Genomic DNA, 23,844 nt, shown 5'->3' with positions numbered 1-23,844 from the left:
ACGGGGCCCACACTGGGGCCAGCACTGTTGAATACCTTCATTCATGATCTGGATGACGGGAGAGAGTGCACTGTTAGCAGCTTTCCATTGGAAAGAATTCTTGATGGATCTGATCTTGTGATGCCATTCAGAGGGACCTCAACAGGCTGGGGAAAAAATGGGTAAATGAGAATCTCATTTTCAACAAAGGGAAATGCAAAAGTCTTGTCCCTAGGAAGAATAATCCCATTAGGGGGTACAGAGTGGGGAACAATTGGCTGAAAAGCAGCTTTGCAGAAAGGACATGGAGGGTCCTGGTGGACAAAAAACCTAGACATGACCCAGCAACATGCCCTTGTGGCAGAGGCAGTCAACAGCCCATAGGACGCGTTAGGCAAAGTGTCACCAGCAGGATGAGGGAGGTAATCCTTCTCCACCACTCAGCACTTGGTGAGACACATCTGGAGTGCTGGGTCCAGTTGTGTGCTCACTGATGCAACAGAGACATGGACATACTGGAGTCAGTCCAGTCAAAAAAAGGACAGGAAGATGATTAAGGGGTTGGTGTATCTGACCTGAGGAGAGTATGAGAGGCCTGGGACAGTTCAATCTGGAGAAGGGAGGGCTCAGGGGAAATTTCCACGTGTAGAGATACCTGACAGACTGGGAGTAAAGAAGAAAGAATGAGACTCTTTTCAGTGGTGCTTATAGAAAGGACAAGAAGTAATTGACACAAATTGAAATACAGGCAGTTAACAGTGCTCAAACACTGAAACAGTAGTGGAGGACCTATTTCTCTCCTTTGTTTAGCATGATCATTTTGGAAGTCTTTTAAATTTGTTTTCTGCAGAGGCATTTAACTGAGCATTACCCCCTTCAAACCCAAGGATCTGGGAACTTTTCCAGAGTGGACAACCTGTGGGATTGCAAGTAACAAGGAGAGGAAGATTGGACTGGCTCCATGGTGCTACCTCTGTTCTATGATAAGACTGGACAATACCTTCCAGAGCAATCCATGTAACCTTTTTGTGGTTCCTAAAGCCTATGCATAGAAAAAACCAGCAATTTTCTTATGGAGGACTTAAAAGATCTTTGCAGAGAATTGATAGTATCAGATGATATAGGTCACAAATGAAGAAAAATACCCCATATATATTAAAATTTAGTGTCTGTAACATGACTTACACTGAACACAAAATTGCATGGCATCATGCAGTAAAAATTGTGCATAGATGCTTTAGGCAAATTTGCAGTTTAAACCATAGGACAAAACTATAAACTTTTTATATCCACTAATATCATTAGGTATCCTTTATATGTGAAAGATACATGTGTATGTATTTACACAGACACACAAAGACACATACTCTTTAAATGAATTTATAAACATATACACACATGTAAGTTACGATGAACTGCATCAGACCTACACTAAATGGAGGCACAGAAAAGTGCAGATGGAATTTAAGACGACAAAATAAAAAGAAAAGGAATATTTGGTGGGTTTAACTGTTTTCTAATTTGTACACTAAATGCTGGTACATGGTGTGGAATATTGAAAAAGGCCTGAGTGTTGCTGTGCAGAGAGAATACAGGGAAGCAGTGGATAGTTTATAGAGCTGGACAGAAAGTAAAATATTCTAAAATTTTCACAAAATGGGGAGAAATGTTTTAAGGAATATTTGCCAATTTCTTTCCCTGTTTACTTCCCCTCCCACCCAAGCAAGTTTATTCTTGTTATTATCGTGTCGACATATGTGAGTGCATGAGTACACACACACACACTAAGGAGATCAAATCACTCAAACAAGATGATAAATCCCAGATGCAAGCCATGGATGATCTCCATCTATATATAAAAGACAACCCCTTGGGGAATCTAGCCACTCTTCAACTGCAAAACATTTAATGGCACAGAGAGGATGTGGATCTTGATCCTGCAAACACTTAAACATGCTGCAGTGTAAGCTGTTAAATAGTCTGAAGAAGTCAAGTGTGTAAAGCTAAATATATCATTTAATTGCAAATTGAAGGTCTTAAAACACAGCAGAATGTATTGCTTTTAAAACTTTCAATTTTTTTCCTTAGCAATACCACACAAAGCAGGATAAGATAATCACAGCTTGAAAATCTTTTAGTAGAATTCTTGTAAAACCAAAGATTACACTCAGAAGGGGCAACTGTCATAACCTTTATGTTCACAGATGCCAAAAAGATGCTGGTGGTCTAGGGATTATCTTCAAATACACAATGCTAAGGCTCCAGTTGAACAGCAGGATGTCTGTTCTTAGCATAGCAGCAAGTCTGGAAACAGGGGAGTAAGAACATCACAAAGAGTCACAGATCTGTAGAAGGGGAATTCCTAGTTTTACAAACCATCAAGTGTAATAACTCTAGATTAAATCTGTATCATCAAAGAGGAAAGATGTGAAATAAGGTCTGACTGATTACATTGCCTTTGCAGAGAGGGCTTAAAGACTGAATGTTTTAACTTCATTAAACCTCCTGTTAATGGATTGTGAAGTTTAAAATGACCCTTCATCCACAAAATACAGATGAGCTGGCTTCTACATATGTGGGGGCACTTTGAAAAGAGAAGCCAAGCAGGTTATTGGGGACTGGGAGGGAAAGAAATGCTACAGAGGACATCTCCTGTTTAAAAAAATGTTCTTAGTTCTGAGACTGCCACTATACGCTGCCCTTTCCTTTGAGAAAGCACGCAGGATCACTCTCAAGGAGAAAAGACAATGCAGAAAGAATCATGTCTTGCTGAATACACCACCTAAGGAGTCTTTCTGCTGTGCCTTTTGCAATTGGATATGTCTGTCTCGTATTGACCTCATAAGCCACCAGCGTGCCTGTAACAAATGTCAATAGAGCCTTCCTAAATCTTCGTTCATGAAGCCCAGCCATGATGATGATGGAGTAATTTTTTTGCCTTGCCTGTATTATCTTTCTTCTTTTTAATTGACAGTCTCTTCTCCTATGACGAAGAAGACAAAAATGAACAGATTTTAAACTCTGTTATATATGTAAGCTTAGACCAGTCTAAATACAGCAGAATGAAAGGAAATATTTCATTGTATTGATTGATTTTACTTCTATACATCCTCATTTCTGAGCAATAATCACTTTAGTTTAGTAACAAATCACATTTGCTTTACGACAGTTAAAGAACAGCATTGACCAGAATAATATTCTTTTCATTGGAATGCAGAGGGCATCAGCTTGGAATAGTCCTGGTGGGACACAGTAGATGTGTTTGAGATACATGTCATCTATCAATCTGTACGTGAAGCTTTAAATTGTGATATTTTACATTTTCACATGGGACTAGTAAGCATTAATTTCCATCACATTTCAGGGTAGGTTACAAAACAAATTTTTAACAGGTGTTTGAGGACTATTGAAGATATGGGAACTTTTATTATCCAGTGCTTTTCATGAGCTCATTTTTTACTTTTATATTTGCCAACTATATTTTAAATTCATGATAGTCGATTCTACAAAAGTATTATATGCAATGGAAAACAAAAAGCACACAGGCAGGACTGAAAGAAAACCCATTTAAATGCAAAGCCTTCTTTTCCTAATTACTAGAATTGCACAAAAATATAAATCCTACAGCCAACTTTTACCAGCACAAAGTCATGTAGCTCAGTGAGGCCCACCAGTGTAACTGGGACTATTACAACAACCAATATTTTCCATTCTTTTCAACCTTTCTCCCCCAACTTGCAATCAGACATTGCTACAGTTTAACAATATGATTTGGCTTTGATTTTTACAGGGGTTTTTTTCTGGTATCTTTTATGTTGATTTCATGTGACAGTTTCAGCAATGACCTGCTGAAAGTATTCTCAAAGCCCATGGGTGGTCTCTGAGACATATGGAAAAGGAGTTGAAAACTGAACAGTATTATAGACCAACAGGTCTAACAGGAGATTATTATTGAAAAGACACATTTCTTTAATTTTATATTTTCATACCTCAGGCTCATGAAGATGAACACTTAGAATACGAATAGAGTATGATGCTCTACAACTTACAGTAAAATTCATTTTGTAGCTCCTTAAAGCACAGCAGCTCAAAGCTCTTCCAGATGATGAATTCCACTTAACTGAAAATTGAGATATGACAGGAAATAGGTCTGTATTTCAGCAGCCTTTCCACTACTGACAGAAAAGACAGAGGAGTTCATGGCTTTGTTCTATTCACCTATCAAAACCTTCACGTATTTGTCAAAATCACATTTCTACTCCACAAAAAGCACAAGCTGCTGACATTTCTGAATACTTCCAAGTTTGAAGGAGTGTTGTATGCTACTAAGTAACATACTGTAAAATAAAATGTTACCATTCCAGCAATGGTACTCAACATCTTTCTCTTTATTGTTTATATATCCATATATGTACACTTATATATCAGTTTATTTAATAATTAGTTTTATTTAAGTAATACTTTGCTATTTCTTCATAGAAAATGGAGGGGTTTATATCCCTACAAAATATTTAGTGCACTATACAAGTAACACTTATGAAGTCAAATTAAAATCTTCTTTACAACAAAGGAGATAAGTTGCTCCAACAGGCTGGAATGAGTCTTTGCTTAAGGAATGTAAAGAAGCAGTTCACTCAACTCATCTGCTTACATGTTTTCTCAAAAACAAACAATACACTACCAAATGTAACAAGTCAGCCATGATTTCCCTTTGTCAGGACCATAGATATAACAACAGCAGCTCTGAAGCCAGACAACTGTGGTACAGAAAGGGTGCATTTTAACTAGAAAAAAAAGAAATTATGTTATAATCATAAGGTTTGAGGAAGGATTAAGGCAGAGACAAATGTCTACAGATAGGCTGTGTAGGAGAGACAACTTGGGCAAACCAATACACTACAGCCTTGTGCTAGATGAAGAAATCAAGTAGTTGTTTTGTTGGGTTTTCTTTAAATAAGTAGTAGGACTATGTCTGCCTAGATTCTATTGATGAAGTTATTGTTTGATTCATTCTTGCCCTACGTAGTCACTGGAACAAAACTTGTATCATAAAAAAAGATGCCATAAGGATTTATTTGTTCTCCCACTGACCATCTGGCTTTCGTTCTCGGATTTACTTATGATCTATTTCTAAAATGACAAAACTGAGATGACTAACAATATTAAACATCCAAATACAGAAGTTAATTTTTTTAATCCTTACTCAAAGGTCTGTCTCCATAAGCCATTTCATTATCTCATACAGTTCACACCAAAATTCCTAACTATAGAGGAAGAAAGGTAATGAAACAGCATCTTCCTGTTTCAATAGCATTGCAAGAGTACTTAAATCAACATTATGCCAAAAAGACAGTCAATTAAAAAAAGTTACATAGCATTTACCGAAGTTACTTATACTGCCAATGCAATGGGCATTAATATTTTAAACTAATCTAATTCAGATTTTTTTTTGCTGTTTCTCTCAGTAGAGCTTTTCTTTCACAATGTTTCTGTTCCTTCCTGTTGTTAGCTTCAAAACCTTAGCTATAGATTCACAAGGTTTCCCATGTAAATCTGGCAATGGTTAGGTAGCTGTTTACCCTGTAATTTTATGCATCCTTTTTTCTGCACTTCCACTTTTTACTAAAGATTAAGAACATAAGAAAAATCAAACTGTATATCACTCCGTAGTGCCTGAGTGTGACCAGAGAGTGATTAGAGAAAACAGAAAACACAAGTGAAATAATTTCTTGTCCTGTTCTCACTTTTGTCCAGTCTGATGCTTTGGTTTTCCTGAGCCAGGCACTGCAGCTGCATCATGTTTAACACTTCTTGAGATTAATAGTTCAGTGTTCAGCCCTCAAAATAGTTCAGTGTAATTAATTTAGCACTAGGATTTTAAATCTGGTGTCCTACTGTAATAATTTTGTAGTGGATTTTCACATCAGTCAATTTTTTTAGAAATCCAACTAGCAACACTACTGTGCTTGATTTTGTAAAAGAGTTTTTGAATATTTTGTTCATTTCTATGCCAAAAAAAAGGTCTGTGCTTTGATCCCATGTCATTACACTTCTGTCAGACCAAGTCATGCTCTGTTCTTTTAAGCATGTTAAAAAGCAATGATGTTTAATTAAAAATTTAGATGGCCAAACCATCAGAGAGGGAAGTTAACAGGGCACTAGACAGAGATTGTCCTTCCAGTTTCTTCAAACTACAGATGATAAAAACCATTTTCACAACTTCCAGTGCCAAGAAAATGCTATCTGCAGTGAGATATCTTACTCCTGTCCAAGGAAAAGACATAATTTTGTCTGGGGAGCAACCAGACAAATATTCCATTAGTGTGAGGCAGGGGAATCTGTTTTCTTCAAAATTCTTGTTTAAAGCCTCAACAAAGCCCAGTGCAAAGGGGGAAAAAATCACATCTGCTTCTCTCTATGAGGACACTTCTCAGTTTTTTCTTACTACATAAAGATACACTTGAAAACAGGCATACTGGGTGAAATCCTCAGAAAAACCAATGGATTCTCAGTCAATAAAGCTAACTGATAATCTGTGCTTCTGCTCCTTTAGAGTGCATCAGTTCTTACCATCCCAACCTACTTTAAGTCAGTAAACATTGCCTTTCCCTACAATGCAGGCAAAGGCTTAAGGAAAATATATATAAAGTAAAAGCTAGAAAGAGAAAATATAGGCCCAGAAAGAAAGAATGCAGCTTTTAGCACTAGGATTGGGACATTTTTGATCCCCCTTCTTCTTGAGGGATTTTACTAAAACATGTTTTAATGTTTACACAAACAAAGCCTTTGATACTAATAAAAGTAATGCAAGAATTTGAGAAAAATATTTCATTATTTGTTCATCATCTGAATAGGTTATATATTTTAGGAATATTTTTTCTCATCTGCATCCTAGAAAAGCACATAACTTAGTCAAGGCTTTTACTCAGTAATGTGAATTTTTATTTCACAAGTATCAAAAGTATTAATGCAAATACAAATAGGTGAAAGTAAGGAAGACTGAATATGATGTACACTATTACCTATAAGATCAATATTTTGTACCTTACTCAAGTAGCATTTATTCTATAAAGGCTAAGGAACGAATTTTACGGTGTCCTGCTTTTTTAAAATTGCAACTAAGTAAACTGTACACACACAAAGAGAAACAGCATGGGAGACAGAAAGAGAAGAAATAGTAATTGAGAATTGTATCACACTCAACTGATCAATGTAATTACATGTCAGTGCCACAGTTCAGTATGGGTAAAACAAAGATTGTTCCATTACTATTCCACTACCAAAGGGACTTCTCAGAGTTCAAAATATTCTGAATAAATACAGCTGATAGACTATGAGTTAAGAATATAAAAATACTTGAGAACAATGACAGAGTAAGGGGCTGATCCAAAGACAATTAATGGAAAGCCTAAGACTGATTTTATTTGGTTCTAAATAACCCCTGGAGATCAATTTCCTATGATTTACATTAAACCTTACACTGCTTATCAAAACCAAATTACATTAGATTTTTATACCAAAGTCCTTTACTACATAAGTCAAACACAGTATATACAAGAGGTCAAATATAAAAGAGAATTAAGGGCTAAAACATACTAAAGATGTCATTACTTCTGAAAGTTAAACAGGCTGTCAACGCTGAGTACATTTACATGGCAGTTTAAAAAATACCCTCTAAAAATTTTAAAAGCATTTTGGAAAACAAATGCCACCCAAAAGCCACTCAGATTTCTGAAAGAGCTGCCAGCAGAATAAATTTAACCTCTTGTGATGCTGTAACGTTAGCCACAGAATGACTGAAATAAAGAAATGCTCGTGACCATTACTGGTTCTTTATTTCTATTTATTTGGTGTCAAAGATAGGAATGGGGGATGGAATCGAATATCTCATTCTGAAGTGGAACTAGTAAAGTGTCTTTTTGTGTCTTCCTACAACTTAATGATGTTTCCCGAGATTAGTTTCAGAGTTGTTTTAAACCAGATGAACGTTAGCTCATTTAAAAGTGACACAAACTACAATTTGAAGGAAGATTGGAATTTGACTTTAAAGACAGAATTGATTAGAGAAAGAATGTTAATAATTTGTTGGTTTGGAAAGGACAAGTTCACTTACCATTCACGTATATGAACTGATACAAGTAAAGAGAAATTATTTTTACAAACAGAAAGAACTAAAACCATTAAAGGGCAAGTGCAAGAGAACTCATCCTTCTCTGATAATTTTGGATCTCCTTAGAGCTGCAGGCTATCTCTCAGCCATCTGCTCCTTACAGGAGGGGTGTTATCTGCTGAAGGCAACTCTTTCCAAACATACAGCACTTGGCATTACAGCAATAACCTTTGAAGCTTTGCAGGGAAATTTCTCCCAACTTCCAAGTTCTGCTCACAGCTTTATTTAGAGTTAACATCCATGCTCTATCTCTGCACAGATAGCAAATACAGCAACATAGGTTTAAAGGGCTTACTCAGATTTACCTTGCCGACAATACAGACAGGCTTAACAGTACAGCACAGAGGATTCATTTAAGAATGGCTTCCATCTCTTAGCTCCACAATTTGAAGGAAAAGCCTTGTAATAAATCAGATACAATGGGCAATTTTAGCTTAAGCTTAATGAGATTCTTCTCTAACTGTTTATCTGAGTTTATAAAACATGGCTAAGAACCCCTAAGTGTCAGAGATGGTAATTCTTGGTTCAGGTCAGCATCCACCCACCCAGCTGTCCTCAGTTCTCAACCTCTGCTTCTCCTCTCTTGTGCCCTACCATTCACACTAATTACTTGTTATTCCAAGGAGGCTACCACAAGCATTGCCTTTCTTCTAGGTGATCCTCTTATTTACCTTTGAGATGGGGGATTGGATACAGTTAGAAAAAACATTTCTGATTTTGTCTGGAGCCAACAACTTTTAAAACTCGAAGATGATTTTTCATTTCCAGTTCACATCTAAGCAGCTACGTGCACCTATTTTAACACATTTTGGCTAACACTGCTGATTGTTCTTCCTGACTTAGTTACCTAAAATAGTTAAGGCTATTACTCCTTTATCTTAATCAACCTTCTATCCACTTGCCTGTTGTCCACTCTGGACTGTTTTTCCAAAAGCAGTTTGAGATAACATCATCTTGTTAAATAATGTGTAAGACATTATGTATTTTGTACATATTAAGTTAATGATCTAAGGTGCACTTTTACAGATATCACACTGGCACATTACCAATATAAGTGTCAGGTGATGAAGTTGCTATGTTGGCTGTATTTATAAGAAAATGCCTTCTTTTTCCTTTGACATGTTTTCTAGGATTCCTGTTATCCATACACACATGCCAGAGCTCACAGTAATGAACTTATGCAGATAACGGTTAACAGAACAATCTAGTTGCAGATTTAAGAACTTAGCATCAGCAGAGCCGTTTTCTTTGTTATCTGAATTTTTAAACTTTGCAATGATTCTATTTTCAGCATTGCCCCAGTCATGTTCCTTGTCATCCAACACGTCTTTCTTCTTCAGTTTATCACTGTCCTCTTCCCTCCCTAATAAGCCGGTCCTGAGCCAGCAAAAGCACTTCTGCTCAGGCTTCCTTCAAATAAATAATTTAGTTCATTCATAGACAAAAATTTAGAATCTTCCTTAAAAGAAATACATATTTAAAAGCTTTACCAAACAGACTGAGATTACTAAACTGGTTAACCTTGGAATAATTTTCAAGACCAACCTCAAATCTCTCTTTCGTTGTTCATCATAAAATACACTCTGGGAAATATTGCTTTGGGCTGCAGTGTCTAAATGCTCCCTAGTATTGATATCATCCCTCCTTGTGTGTGTTTTCAGTTGAATATTAAACTGTTTAAAACAGGAATGACTTGGACTACATAACCATTTATAGTATCTTAAATTCTTCATTTGACAGTCTCGATTTTCCTCCCAAACATCCTACTACTTAATAATATGCACATACAGAATTCTAGTTTGAGTTCCTATACCATTTTAAATGAGAGAGGTGTTTTCAGCAGTGCAAACCAATTTTACATAGCCTATGATTTACTTAATTAAAACTATGGAAATTATGGACTAAAACTTTCTGAAATTGCGACCTGCTGGAAAGATCTATTCTCCAACTATAAGCATGAGGCTGGCCTAGAATTACTTTCATTTTCCACAGATTCACTCTCATTGACACAACTCTGTCACCAAGAGTGCCAAGTACTACTTTTGGCAAGTTGTCAGCTCTTTTAACCACAATATGCTCTTTCTCTGCTGTCTCTGTAAGAGGCTGATAGTAGCAGAGGTAGCTGGTAGAGGAAAACCAGTCTGGAAAAGATAAAAGGTGTCTGTACTCCAGGAGCCATTACTGCCACCTCTTTCGATCCTGAGAATGATCCATGACCAAAGGTGTAAATTCTCCTGTAAATTCCACTCCATCATGATTTAGCAACCGTCAAAGAAGTAGTTCAATGTTTAAATTTTGTCAAAGCTTCTCATATGTCTCTTTCTAGGTCAGGATTTTGTAACTTGCTTTGTAAAATACCTCATTCTCTCCTCTTGTCTTCTTTATAAGCATGTGGTTTTAGAAAAATTAGAAATAAAACTCAAACTAATTTCAGACATATGTAGCTTTTCAGGATAAAAGTTTATCGTATCTGCTAACAAATAACCCAGATAGTTGAGTAAACAATTAAGAAAACTAATTGTTAAAATTTCCCTGAATGCTCAAGACAAAAGTATCTGCCTGAGAGAACTGTCAGAAATCCAAGACTCGGCATTCAACTCTTAGGTTGTGCCAGGGATTCCTTTTAAAAACTCACCACCATCATGGAGTTGAACTGCCTCTTGCAATGAAGAGGCTCAGAGTGTGTAAGCAAAAGAGGACAGATTACCCCCAAAATGCTGCTGTGTATCTGCTTCGACTCCAACCCTGATATCTCCTTCTGCAGGGAAACCTGCTCTGCAAATAGCCACCCAGGTTAGTATCTCCTGGAAGCAGTCCTCTTTGACCATTGTAGCCTGAACATCTGTTCAGTGGAAGGCAGTAAGCTATGTTTCAGTGTCATCAACATTGGTTAGATCTAGGTCTGCACGTCCTACAGAAAGTATTAAACATTTCTGTGGACTGCTGTACACCTTGGTGTGTGCAAGGTAGTTCAGTGCCTCCACAACCTCAGACCTACAATAGAAAATATCAGGATTGCCAAATCTAAAATGGTGAAATTTGTTCTGTCCTTTGTCCTCTGACAGACATGTGGAACATCTCTCAGCAAGTCTTGAAACTTGAGCTCTTGGCGCTGTTAAATGTTTGCTAAACTCAGTCTGCATTAATGGTAATGAAGGTTACATTGGTAATAAAGGTTAAAGAAATATAAAACACTCTTAGTGATCTATGGAACGGCCAGTTTGAAAACGGCTCTTCTTCAGCATTTTACTGCACATTAGAAAATAAAACCACTCTGGGTTGGAGGGCAGTAGGACATTGCTCACGATGTCGACCGGCTTTGAGTCTGCCTGGGATAGGGAAAAGCATCTTTACAAAGCCCTCAACAAGAACTAACGACTGTTGTTCGTTTTCCTGCTGAGAATCCTCACCAGGGACCACCGGGCAGGGGATGCCACCGCGCCCCTGGCACAACCCCCAGCCGTGTCCTCCCAGTGCCGGGAAGGGACAGGGAGTAGACAGGGACAATCCACAGCGACCCCCGGGGGGCCGGGCTGGGGCCGGGGCTGGATGGGGGGCGGGCGGAGGGCCGGGCCCCGCCGAGGACCCCCGAGGGAGGGGCTGCGCTGAGGAGCGGGGTGGGCGCAGGGAGCCCTTGGAGAAGCGCGGAGACACCGCCTGGGCCGGGAGAGCCGCGGGGGCCTCGGAGAGGAGCCATGGCAGGGACCGCCCCCGCAGCCCCGAACCTCTGGCTCTGCGCGGCCCTGATGGGCTGCCTGGCGGCTGCCGGGGCCCGCCGGAGAGGTAAGCGGCGCCGGGAATTGGGCACCGGGAATCGGCACCGGGAATCGAGAGCATCGCCGCCAGCAGGTGGACGGGAGGGCGCAGGGCGGGCGGCTGCTTTGGGCACCGCAGGGCGGAGGGGCAGCGCCGGTGCTCCCCTGTGCCACCGCATCGCCTGCGCATCGCCCCGCGGTTACGTGCCGCTGGTTTCACTGGAAGAGGCGTAACTTTACCAACAGTGTAGGAACTGTCCTTGTCGTAGCGCACTTGCGGAGAAGACCTGCCTAGGGAAACTCGAGGACCAGGAGTGCTGGTTGTCCCACTCTATGGCGCTCTTGCCCTGCGTGCTGGGGCACGGGCGGTGCGTTGGCACATCCTTACCTGGGACTTCTGCAAACTCCGTGTCTCTATTGTTTCAAATTTAGGACAGAAAATCCACATAAAGAGTAGATGCAATAGTGTATTACATTGAAAACGACTACAAAAAGTTCTATAAACATATATTTTACGTTTTTATAGAGGTTATGCAATTATTTACTACCTTTGCAAAACATCCCTTAGGGTGTGGACATGAGTGGTTGAAAAGTGTTTTTAACACTAAATCAAATAAGGCTATTTATAAAGATGTGTTAATGAGTTTGTGTTGATTTGACTTTCTTAGTTGTTCTGTGCATAGGAATAGTCATATTCCTGTTCAGTGGGATTGCAACTGTCATTGCTACAACATTTTTGCTCACATTCTCATTTGTCTCATCCAAGGAAATGGCATCTTTTAGGTAGTTACAGTAATTTTTATAGTTTGCTTTGAAAGTGTTACTCTAAATAGTTTTTTCAGGATAACTTCTTCCAAAAAGTGAACTTCTTTTTTTTAGTATTTTGGAAGAGTTTAAATCCACAAATACATCTAAGCACTTTTATTAAATGCAGTTCTAGTTTTAATTTCTGCCTTGGGATATTGATATGCTGCCTCCTTTGCAGTCACTGGATGCAAGAAAAGGCACATTCGAGATCAGAATGGGCACTTACTAAAGATACTGTTAACTGGGGCCACTTGCCAGACCCTGATATTTGGACAGGAGGAGATATAAACTGATAAACTGTTTATACCATAGGAACTGAGCTACCAGTTCTGCCACTCTGCCCTTGCCTATCTGTACGCTGCTGTGGCACTTTTTCTCTTCTCTGCTCTGGTTTGCATTCATCATTTCTCAGTTATTGACTGCTCCATCATGCTGGAAATATTACGGACAGGTGGACAATCACTGAGCCCTCTTTGCACATGGATGGAACAGAGATATGAACAGGAAGTTGAAAAGCCTCTCCTTTGTGGAACTCATTTTCTGCCTGAGCGCCTCAGAGGCAGTCGTCAGGAGCCTTAAATATTGCTTTGGGGAAAATGAGCTCTTTTGTTAATTTCAGAAACCTCTTTGACTTTTGGTTAAGGTGTGGTATTCAGAGTACCTATTAGCTGACCCAGTTTATATCAATCATGATACAAACCCTGATGTGTTGGCAAACCTTTCATCTACATCTCTCCCAATAGGCTCATCCATTGGCACAATACTACTATCCTTGTCTTTAAAATGTTGCAGCCTAGGGTCACATTTCTCAATATCTGACAGGACCAAGAAGGCCTGTGATGGATCCCAGTAAAGCTCACTGTACTAATTCTGAAGACATCCAGGAAAAAGCAAATATGGAATCAAATTCTTCCTGGTATGCAGACACTCGAGTTGAAGAACAGTGGAGACCTATATGCAATATATGGAGGGTTTGTGGAAAGAAGCACAGAATATGATAGAATATTCTGGGGAAACAGCTACATATATTCCCAGGATGGATTGCTTTTTCAGCAGAAAGTTTGTAGTATCTGGACCTCCAAATAGAAAAGAGAGTTTGACTTTCTAGAAATAAGTCTCTCCTGATCACATGTATCCTATTGCATGTATCTCCTTTGAGTTAAGTTAAACCAGAGGTGCACAGTCTGCAAAGAAGCCTGAATTTCATTATCTCAATTCTCAAGTATTTGTTTGTGTGTTTCATAATTAGAATTTCCTTATTCTATGGCAAATATTTAAAATTAAAGATATAAAATCACTAATATATTTAAAGGTCCAAAAAGAAATAATAAAAAAGAATATTCTCATATATATGGAAAGACTTCCATCAAGAACAATCATGATTAAATGCTAATTTTGTTAAAACTTACATGAGTTTTCCATTTTATGTCAGAACACGTTAGAATTTTTCGTGACTGTGGGTGAATTCAAGACAGCAGTAGTGCATACATCTTCCCATACTTTAATGTTCTCACATGCTAGGCAGAGTTGGTAGGTAAGCCTGCCCTTCAGGTAACCTTTATCATCACTTTGCAGCTATCAGACCCTGTTTTCAGGTCCTTATAATTTTGTCAGACTTTACTCACTGGGGAGCGACTCATTGGAGAGAGACTATTTACAAGAGCACATAGTAACAGGACAGGGGATGATGGTTTCAAATGGAAAGAGAATAGATTTAGATTAGATATTAGAAAAAAATTCTTTACAATGGGAGTGATGATGCACTGGAACAGGTTGCCCAAGAAGCTGTGGCTGCCCCATCCCTGGAAGTGTTCAAGGCCAGGTTGGATGGAGCTCTGAGCAACCTGGTCTAGTGGAAGGTGTCGCTATCCATGGGAGAGGGATTGGAATCACATTATCTTTAAGGTCCCTTCCAATACAAACCATTCTATGATTCTATAAAATTGCTGGGTGTTAGACACAGGCAAAACTTTTCTGGAGCACTACACCAAGATCAGTATTCATCATTCTGAGAATATTGTTTTAAAGAATGTTTATATCAAAATATATTTTTATTTAATGCATCCTGAATAAGTAAATTGTGACTTCAGTGGAAAATTTAGCTGACTCTCCTCTTAAATGCCATGGTTTGAGCAGATCTGGTCTTCAAGAATAACTTTTTCACAGAGAACATGATATTCATTTCTTGTCCTTATCTATCGATAAATATGATAGTTTTATTTGTTTCTGCTGTTGCTGGAGTCAGACAGCATTTCAGATATGTAAAACTCGAATGTGCAAAAAAGTAATTTTTATTTGTGTTATTGATGATGGTAGTTATTTTCAGTTGTTTTGCAGGATGTGTAAGGAAAGGAAAAGAGAAAAAACATCAACCAGTATTACACGACTCTGAAGTTTCCATACAATAACTATGTAAATATTAGCATACTTCTAGAAAGGAAGAAAGAATATACAAAATGCTGGATGACATTTTAAAGTGATATGCATAATAAGAAACTTATAATTTGATCTTTAGTAGGATTTATAACCCTATTACAAGTGAGTACAGTCAGCTGCTTTAAAGATCTATCAAATGATGATCTAATTAAACTGTGGAGGAAAAGAAAATAAAGACTTGTCTCATGTCTAGCTTGATTTATTAATGGAGAAGGTAACAGATATTAATTGTTTCAGGAGTGGCTCAGTTACAGGAAAGGAAACTAATGAGGGTGCTCTATGAAAGGAAGAATTCCAATAAAAAATAGAGGACAGGAAGAAACTTTCACCATGGTTCATAAACTGCTTGTGCTGTAGCTTGCTTGGAAAACATTTTAATAACACACATGACTGACCTGTGATTCTTCAAGGGCTTTTCTTTAAATTCCAGTGGAGGTAAGTTCTCTGTAAGGTCAAATTGTACGGACACGAATAGCCTACAGGCTACTACGAGCAACTCAGAAGCACAGTGGTGGCACAGTCAATCACACCGACTTCCAGCTGCCCTTAAAGGCTAGAAGATAAAGCTATTGTTACCTGCCTGGGTAGCCTAAAGCCATATTGGATTAAATCTTTAGTCTTTGAAAGACTACAGGATTCTCATGCTGTGTGTTAAAAGAGATGAAGTCTGTTCTTTCACTAAGGCTTCTTCACCATTTAAAGGTAGAGAATTACCTGGTTTGGAAACTGTTTTATAGTTGTGGTTATCTAGACAATGGCACAAAAAATGTGAAAGATTTTTCATTATTGCATGATTTGAACCAAAATATGTTTGTAGTCAGTGACACAATTATACCACACAAAATATGCGACAAGTACAGACAAACCCAGGACCGAAAACTGAAGATCAGAGCATTCATATTCAAAATATAACATTAGAGAGCTTTGCTTACGGCTGCATTTTAAAATTCATTAGCAGCATAATGAAAGCAAGAATTAAGATTCACTGTGTCATTCAGTATAACCTGAAATTCTGTTCACAGTCAGCATCGGTTGGTATCCATTTTTAAAAGGAAGGTAAATAGATAGGTATACTTCAAGTGTAATTTACTTCTACTTTATTTTTCTCTACTTTCACTTCCCAAGCACATTCCTGAGAAAGAATGGCTGTTCAGTACATTGCATGTAAATATAACATTACTCAGAACTTCTGTTGTCACTGTCTTTGACAGGAGTCAACTCAGCTGTCAGATCAGACTCAGAAATTCTGGCATTCTGCTTTATTTCTGAATGAGTCTGCATTTTAAAAAAAAAAACTATCATAAAACTTCTTTGGATTCTGATCCTTCATTTTACCTATCAGAAATCCTGAGATATTTTTTGAGGCCACAAGGTCACTTACATGTCCAAAAATAAGTTTTTCTGTTGTATTTACTTTATTATAATTTAGCCTGTCAGTCATGCAAATTGACATAAAATGCATAACCAAGTGTCTACCCATTTCCATACACACTTTTACTATAATCTGCAAGTGCACATACAAACTGTATGCAACTATCCAACTATCTTTCATTCGTTTGAGGGAATCTTAATTTCATGCATTGGAATCCTGCAAAATGATAGTCTATTTAAAAAAGAACTTTGGATAATCCTTACTTCAGGTAAGATTTTGATCTTCTAATATATCTGACACCCCATTTATATTCAGGTTCTTAGGTTTAATAAACATCAGTGGAACCAGAAAGTCAAAATCTAGATAGACTGTATAAACATATTCCTTCCCTCTGTTTTTACATCTAGGGTAAATGATTACTAATTTGCATGTATTGTCCACAAAAAAGAAAGAAAGTTATCACACGATGAATTCTATTAAATTTCAGAGTGCTAACATGAATTTGTTGTTACTAAGACTTCAATATGTTTTTCTGTAAAATTAGTTTCAACCATATCATGATACATCCTTATTTTCCCTTAAAAATACTTAACATATTTTTAAAAATATTTGTTAGACATTCTGCCTTGATACTTGAAATACTCTTGCTCCACAGTTCTTGAGTGCTCTCCTGCTGGACATCAGATCCTGCAGAGTCCTTACCGAAGCGTTGATTTTGATTCATCCCATCTCCAGCAATCAGCAATTCAGGATTTGATCTGTGACCATTCCCTAACACCAGGATGGTATCGCTTTATGATTTTTGATAAGCCTGCTGAGATGCCAACCAAGTGCGTGGAGGTATTGTTACAAATCATTTGATTCTGAGAAGTGACTCTCTTTGCTGAAGAATTTTTCAGTAGAATAGGTGTAAAGAAAAAAAGAATATGGTTATGGAGACTGATGTGGAAGAACACAAAGTACCCATCTTTTCTAAATACTTAATTATATTAAAATGCATTACCTTGAAAATTAAGTCTTAAGCATTGAAAATTTTACACTGAATGGGCAATAGCAGAAGATGATAAATTAAATCCCTTCTAGAGCACTCAAAAACTGTAATTTGTAGTTAGTGCTAAAGAAGGTTTTCTCGGTGGCAACATAGCAGGGATATCATGTTGTAAAGCTGCAACTATGTGATGGTTAGTCCATTAGCAAAGCCATGTGAAAGCAGAATAATAACTTGAAGCCACATGAATCCAGTACTTGTGGAGCTTTTAAAGTGATCATGTCAGAGAGAAGGGATTACTCCCTAAGTGACTTGAACTAACAGAGCTAACTGAGGATGAATTATCTTGTCATCTGCAAGTCCCCAAAGACTCAAGAACTACTTGAAATATTTAATACTTTAGATGTGTAATTCTTTATTTTGGAGCATACAACAAACTGTAATATTCTAAGAAGATATGTCTTTGTAGTTTCCTATTTTAAAACATTTCCGTGTTTAAAAACCTAAGAATATAATTAGAATATTTTACCCTTGGTTTTTCTAAAAAATTGAAGTTTCCTGGTCACAGTCTATTAAAAAATTAAAATAAAATCCCATCGATTAAGTGCTTCTAAAGGATTACAAGCCAGTTAAAGTATACTAATGAATTAAATTGAGTTTATAGCAGCCTGTCTTATTTTTATTTCTTTATTAAAACTTCACAGCTGTATAACGCCATTGAAGTACCCTTAATGTGCAGCTGACTCAAAGACTAAGAGGGATGTGCTGCAGAGGCTACTCATTATCCAGGTTTTATACTGGGAAAAAAAAAACAAACCAAAACCAAAAACAAACAAAAAGTATGATTCCTGAAGAACTTTCTTTCAGTTATGTTTAATACAAAAAAAAGGAAAAAGTTAATTAACTGGTTGTATTTTCTCAAAAATTGATTCTTTTATGTAAAGAGTTAGCATGAAAACCAGGCGAAAAAACGTGTTTTTCAGAAGAGAGGTTAGACAAAATATCTACTCATCTCATCTAGGTAGGTTTTAGAAATTTGAGTGAAATTCTCAGTACTTAGTAAATATTGTTAAAAATAGACTGCCATCCTAACACAGAGGAGCTCAGATAATTGCAGTGGGAAAGAGATTGATTCTAAGCTTATTCAGCAAACTAAATTTATGCCTTTTTTGCATCTGTTGACAAAATCAAGACATTTGTTTTGAATCTCGAAGTCAAAACATTAAAACCAAACTCAAATGGATGTCTTGTTGAGGAAGTTTCCTCCTTTCTTTTCTTTTAGGGGAACGTTTATTATAGCTGCATTTAATCTCTGTCAAAGATTCAGATTTAAACAATCCATCCCATTTCTGAGTACTTGTTATTAATTCTGTCCTTCTGATTGATTGATGGTGGGCTCAGAGATTCTAGATTAAGAAAGAAAAGTGTAATTTAGAGATAAGTAATTGCTCAGTGAGTCTACAGTAGACTTTATACCAAGAGATCTAAAGACAAGTTGATCTGACACCTTGTTGCACTGTCAGGTCAAAGAAAGGAATACTTGAGGCAAAAACTGAAGAAGAGGGTCTCAAAATCTCACAGTTTCAGATTTATAGTTTTCATGTAAATGTTTTCCAAATGCTGGCTTTAACATGCTGTGTCCCTTTGCTTGTTTCTCTTCAGTTTGCTTCCAGCAGCACATGAAAGCCAAGAGCTGATCTTTAACCCATTCTGGTAACCCACGAACCAGATTCCCTCTTTGTCTCCTCTTCTCAGAATTCATTTTTCTGTATTTCACTGGTCAACTCTTGTGTCTGTTAAATCAGACTTATGCTTTGGTTACCATGGTTGGTACTACTGTGAAGTTGTGGCCTTCAGGGCAGCTTCTTTGATCTGAAGACCTGACATAGCCATAGTGGTGAGGGGTGAGGGAAAGTTTTCCGCTGAAGACTTCTTACTCCATGAAGAAAAGCACTGAACAAGGCTTTTGCTTGCAAGAGAAGGAGCAATAATCTACTAAAATGACCTGTTCAGTCAGCATCTGCACTACAACCTGTGGTCCACTGCTTTGTAAACACCAAAGGATTTAGGGTTGCTACAAAGTCAATGTGATTGTTATGAGGTTGCAACAAGCATATTTGTATCTAAAGATGAGGAAATGCGGGGGCTTATCAGTTGTCTTGCATTTTCAGGTCAGGGCACATCTTTTAGAGGAAATCCAGGAGATTAGCAGAGCCTTCAATTCGTGGCAAAGGGTGTTATATTCAGTGTAGTTGATATTCAGTGTGTGTATGTTCTGCCTTGTATTTGCTGTGATAGCATTCATACAGTCAGTTACTGCAGGTTAATGGGTGCAGAGTATCTCACTAAGCCATAACACAACTGTGACCTTCTTTGAGCAAAACACTCAGTTGTGGCTCCCAGTTAAGTTCTTCAGACAGTAAATTATAGCCTGTCTTTAAAAAATCAAATTCATTAGACTCAATGAAGGACTTAAGTCTCTTTTGTGTACATTTGTATTCAACCTTGAGGAGGAAAGTCAGCAAGCCCTCTGTTACACTGTCAAAATTTTGCTAAAAGCTCATGCAGATAATTAATTAATATGTACCTCTCGTTAAAATACAGCAACAGTTTGATTTAGCATTAACCATTTTCTGATCTTTTTTCTGGTGGTGAAGATGAATCACTGTGGAACTCAAGCCCCTATCTGGCTGTCTCTGAGGAAGTCAGAATCCATGCCTCGACCTGGTGAGATCAAACAGTTAACAGCTTGTGCTACATGGCAGTTTTTCTTCAGCACTTCAAAAGACTGCTGCCTTTTCCGAATCCCTGTCAGGGTGAGGAACTGTGGAGATTTCTTTGTTTACTTACTGCAGCCCACCCAAGGATGCATGGGTTATTGTGCAGAAGGTGAGAAAGTGCATGCTCTAATTCAGATAAGCGTGTGTGTGCTTATAAGTGTACTTCCGTGATACTTGGCGTAGTGGAAATGTCAGCAAATAGTTATGCTAGAATTTCTTGCAGTTCTTACTTTTACTATTCATACAATAGAAGAATGATTTGAAATGGTTAAGTGGGTTCAATTCAACCCTTTTTATATTACATGTAGCACTCAACTATTGTTCAAAGCTCAAAAACTTAAGAATTGGAATTTTCCTTATAATGAAGTGGGGTTATTAAGACCCATCTGGAAATAAAAATTCACTGTACCTACAATGGCACTCATACTCTGCAAATATCCATTACTGAACATGTATCAGAGTGAGCTTTGTCTAAGAACTTGACTAAACTGTGTTTATATCTGTTACTTAGCATTGTTCAGAATACTTTTGTTACTGTAATGCTTTTATCATCATTCTGGAAAGCATACACTTTGTTGCTAGAAGAAAATTTAACACAGAAATACTTTACTGATGCACACTTTATTAGTACTGTGAGAAAGAAATTTAGATTTTTTGCAATGTCTCTCGTTGTCTTGGACCCTTGTGCTGCAGAAGTTTGGTGTTCACAGCTCAAAACTTCAGTATTTCATTATTCATGCCAGATTTTTCAGATAACTTAAGTAAGGTAAGGTTAAATCCTTACAGTTATACCATGAAACACTGTGAAATAGGGACAAATTAGTGCAGTAGGAAATTCTTACTAGCTCGTATAATGTACCATAGTGAAAAGGCTAGTGATGTTTTTCTGCATCATATACTGTAGTGCTCTGAGTCATAATCTCTATTACTGACTACTTTCAGAAGCTTAATAGCAAATCTGCCAGTGGGCTTTCTGGTGCCTTTGTGGCCTAACATTATATCTTTAGGTCCAATTGTGAAAGCATTCTCCAAGGTTCCAGCGTGCATGTGACTGAAACAATGAAGAATTCCTGCACAGTAGGACTTGCATTTACTTTGGCTCAGGGCTTGTGAAGAGGAAAGAAGATATAAAACCAGAGAGGCAGCAAGCTAGCAAATTTTTACTGTCTCAAAACAAAGCAGGCAAAAAGCATAACTCTTATTTGCCTCTGCTGAATGCTGTAAATCTGAAACACATTTTGAGTTTACAAGCACTTGTATAAGATGATGTTTTTGCATGAAGTGCACTGTACTGATGTGCTACTTTTAGTATCTAGGTTACCATGTGTACTGTGTTTTCTCTTTCACACTTGATAGCTGTAAACACTTGATGCAAATGTTTAAACAGTTTGTCCTCTACATGCTAAGAAATTCAGATGTTGAATTGTGAAGTGTGGAACAGTGAAGTCTTCTCTTCATTCTTTTTGGTGAATGAGGTTTTCAGTGTTGTTGCTGCCCTTCTTATGTAGTTTGAGTGGAGTGACTAACCTCTTTCCGCTCCTATTACAAATACAAAGTTCCACTTATTTTTTTATAGTATTCAAATTATGAAACAATAGCAGTGTAAAAGTACTTTTTCTTAGGCCCCTGTAGGAAAGAGGAGTTTTTTCAAAGCAGGTCTGCACTGAATTTTGCTGTCCAGGGTTGTGGTTAATGAATAAGTGTTCAGATGTGGATTTGGGAAGGCAAAATATATATTCAAGATAATAGTTTAATTCCTTTTTATTCAGTAACAACATCTATAAGTATTGGCTGAGTACCTCAGCAGTAAAGGATGCAGAGGTGGTTAAATATTTTGTATACCCTCTCTCTGAGGTGATTTCCAACACAAGCCTTTGTACTGACTGCTGCCATAGTTATATATGGATCAGATTACAGGATTGCCTCTGTTCTGCAAATTTGCACTTCAATTAGTGTTTTGTGATATTTGGTGTATTTGTAATATAGGCTAATAATTTAAGAGCACTGGAGCACATACACTGTGTGTGTGTGAATATACAATGTAAGAACAATTTATGATTGTTTTAGATGCAAAGCCACAGATGTGTGATCCTGAGGGAATGGAATTTCAAGGTGCCTGCAGCAGTGAGTATTTTGTTTTGATTTTCAAGATTTTCTGTGCATCTGTGACCCAATAATGTCAATATTTAGTCATATTCTGTCTTGAATAAAAACATGTTCATGTTATCAACAGTGTTGCTTGGCTTGTTGCAATATGAGCAGTTTGGAGGTAATTTCAGACAAATCTGGATTGCAAAAGTACTTTCTCAGAATAATGTTTTGAGTAATGACTGAAATGTTAAAAAGTAATTGTCATAATTCTGATTTACAGATTAATTTGATTCTTTGGAAGTAAAATATAAGAGGAATCTGCAAATCTACAGTTGCTTATTCTGTTCCTTTCTAAATAGCCCTTTTCTTTTCCTTTATTCTTTTTTTTTTCCCACTTTCTTCATAAGTAGTGAAATTATTCTACTGTAAGGCATATTCTTTTCCATGTTGCTCTCTCCTATCTGGTAAAATAATTAATTGTATTTTATGCCCTTGTTTATGTTGTTTTTTGTGTTTTTTTTTTTTAATTCCCCCCCCTCCCCTTTAGCACCTTCCTATTGGCTAGACTATAATAAAAGGTTCATAAGGAGTTTTTCTCCATTTAACAATTCGTAAAAGGAAGATACTAATTTTTCTTGGTTCTCTTATGAAATTATGTAATATTTCCACATATGAAAAAGATAAATATTATTGATCTATTAATTGACAAAAGGTAGTCAGTGTAATTTTATCCAATACTGATTTTGTGCAGAATAAAAAGCACAAACCACATTTCTGTTTGAACTAGGTAACCTGGCTGCTACATCAGCTCCATCTGTGTCACCACCATTACCATCCGTTCCTGAAGTTGTAGCAGAGATGATCAAAGATAGCATTTACTTAAGGTGTACCTTTGGCATTCCTTCTGCAAACAGCTCTGTTGGATTCATTGTAACTTGGTCAAGACTTTCCCCTGAGGGTATCAAAGAAGAACTTACACGCGAAACAGCAGTTCATACCTTCTCACTTCTAGAACTAGATGGGATAAACGTCAGACTTGGAGACAGAGTATGTTAAAACTTAATTATAATTTCTCTGTAACTTTGTAAATATGGCCCAGTAGACACTAAAAGTGATTGGAGAGAGATCCACCACCATGCTGTATAATTTTTCCTGGAAGAAGCCTACTGCCTCTACTTGTTTACACCAACAGTGCCCATATGAATGTGTAAATACCACAGAACACATCAGTAATGTTTTGAGACTGTCTCACTACAGTGTAGAGTGCATCCAGGAGGTAAAGTTTTATTCACGTTGCATCTTCTTCACCCTCTACTGTGATTTTAATTCAATACTGTAAATTAGGAGGATTTTGGATGCAATTGCATCTCAATGAGAGGCTGTAAGAGCCAGAGGTTGTGAGAAGCTGTGTTGTTGATTCATTAAATAGATTTTTTTCTCTGAATCAACAATGAGCTGCTGCTTAA

At 37.4% G+C, this 23,844-nt stretch overlaps 1 protein-coding gene across 1 annotated transcript in view; it reads left to right on the top strand.

The window, feature by feature from the left end:
- The first annotated feature begins 11,880 nt into the window (after positions 1–11,880).
- The window catches only part of VWDE (von Willebrand factor D and EGF domains), a 37,610-nt gene continuing 25,646 nt past the window's right edge, over positions 11,881–23,844 (top strand). Inside the window, exons 1-4 of the mRNA XM_027639304.1 lie at positions 11,881–11,932; positions 17,175–17,359; positions 20,165–20,396; positions 23,166–23,425. Coding sequence (XP_027495105.1) covers positions 11,896–11,932; positions 17,175–17,359; positions 20,165–20,396; positions 23,166–23,425 — 714 coding nt within the window. The 5' untranslated portion in view covers positions 11,881–11,895. The remainder of the gene's footprint in view (positions 11,933–17,174; positions 17,360–20,164; positions 20,397–23,165; positions 23,426–23,844) is intronic.

The sequence above is a fragment of the Corapipo altera genome, unplaced genomic scaffold (genome assembly GCF_003945725.1).
Source record: "Corapipo altera isolate COAL_440 unplaced genomic scaffold, ASM394572v1 44, whole genome shotgun sequence".
Classification (NCBI taxonomy): Eukaryota; Metazoa; Chordata; class Aves; order Passeriformes; family Pipridae; genus Corapipo; species Corapipo altera.
The sequence above is the reverse complement of the archived record's forward strand: the minus strand, read 5'-3'. Positions and strand labels throughout refer to the sequence as shown.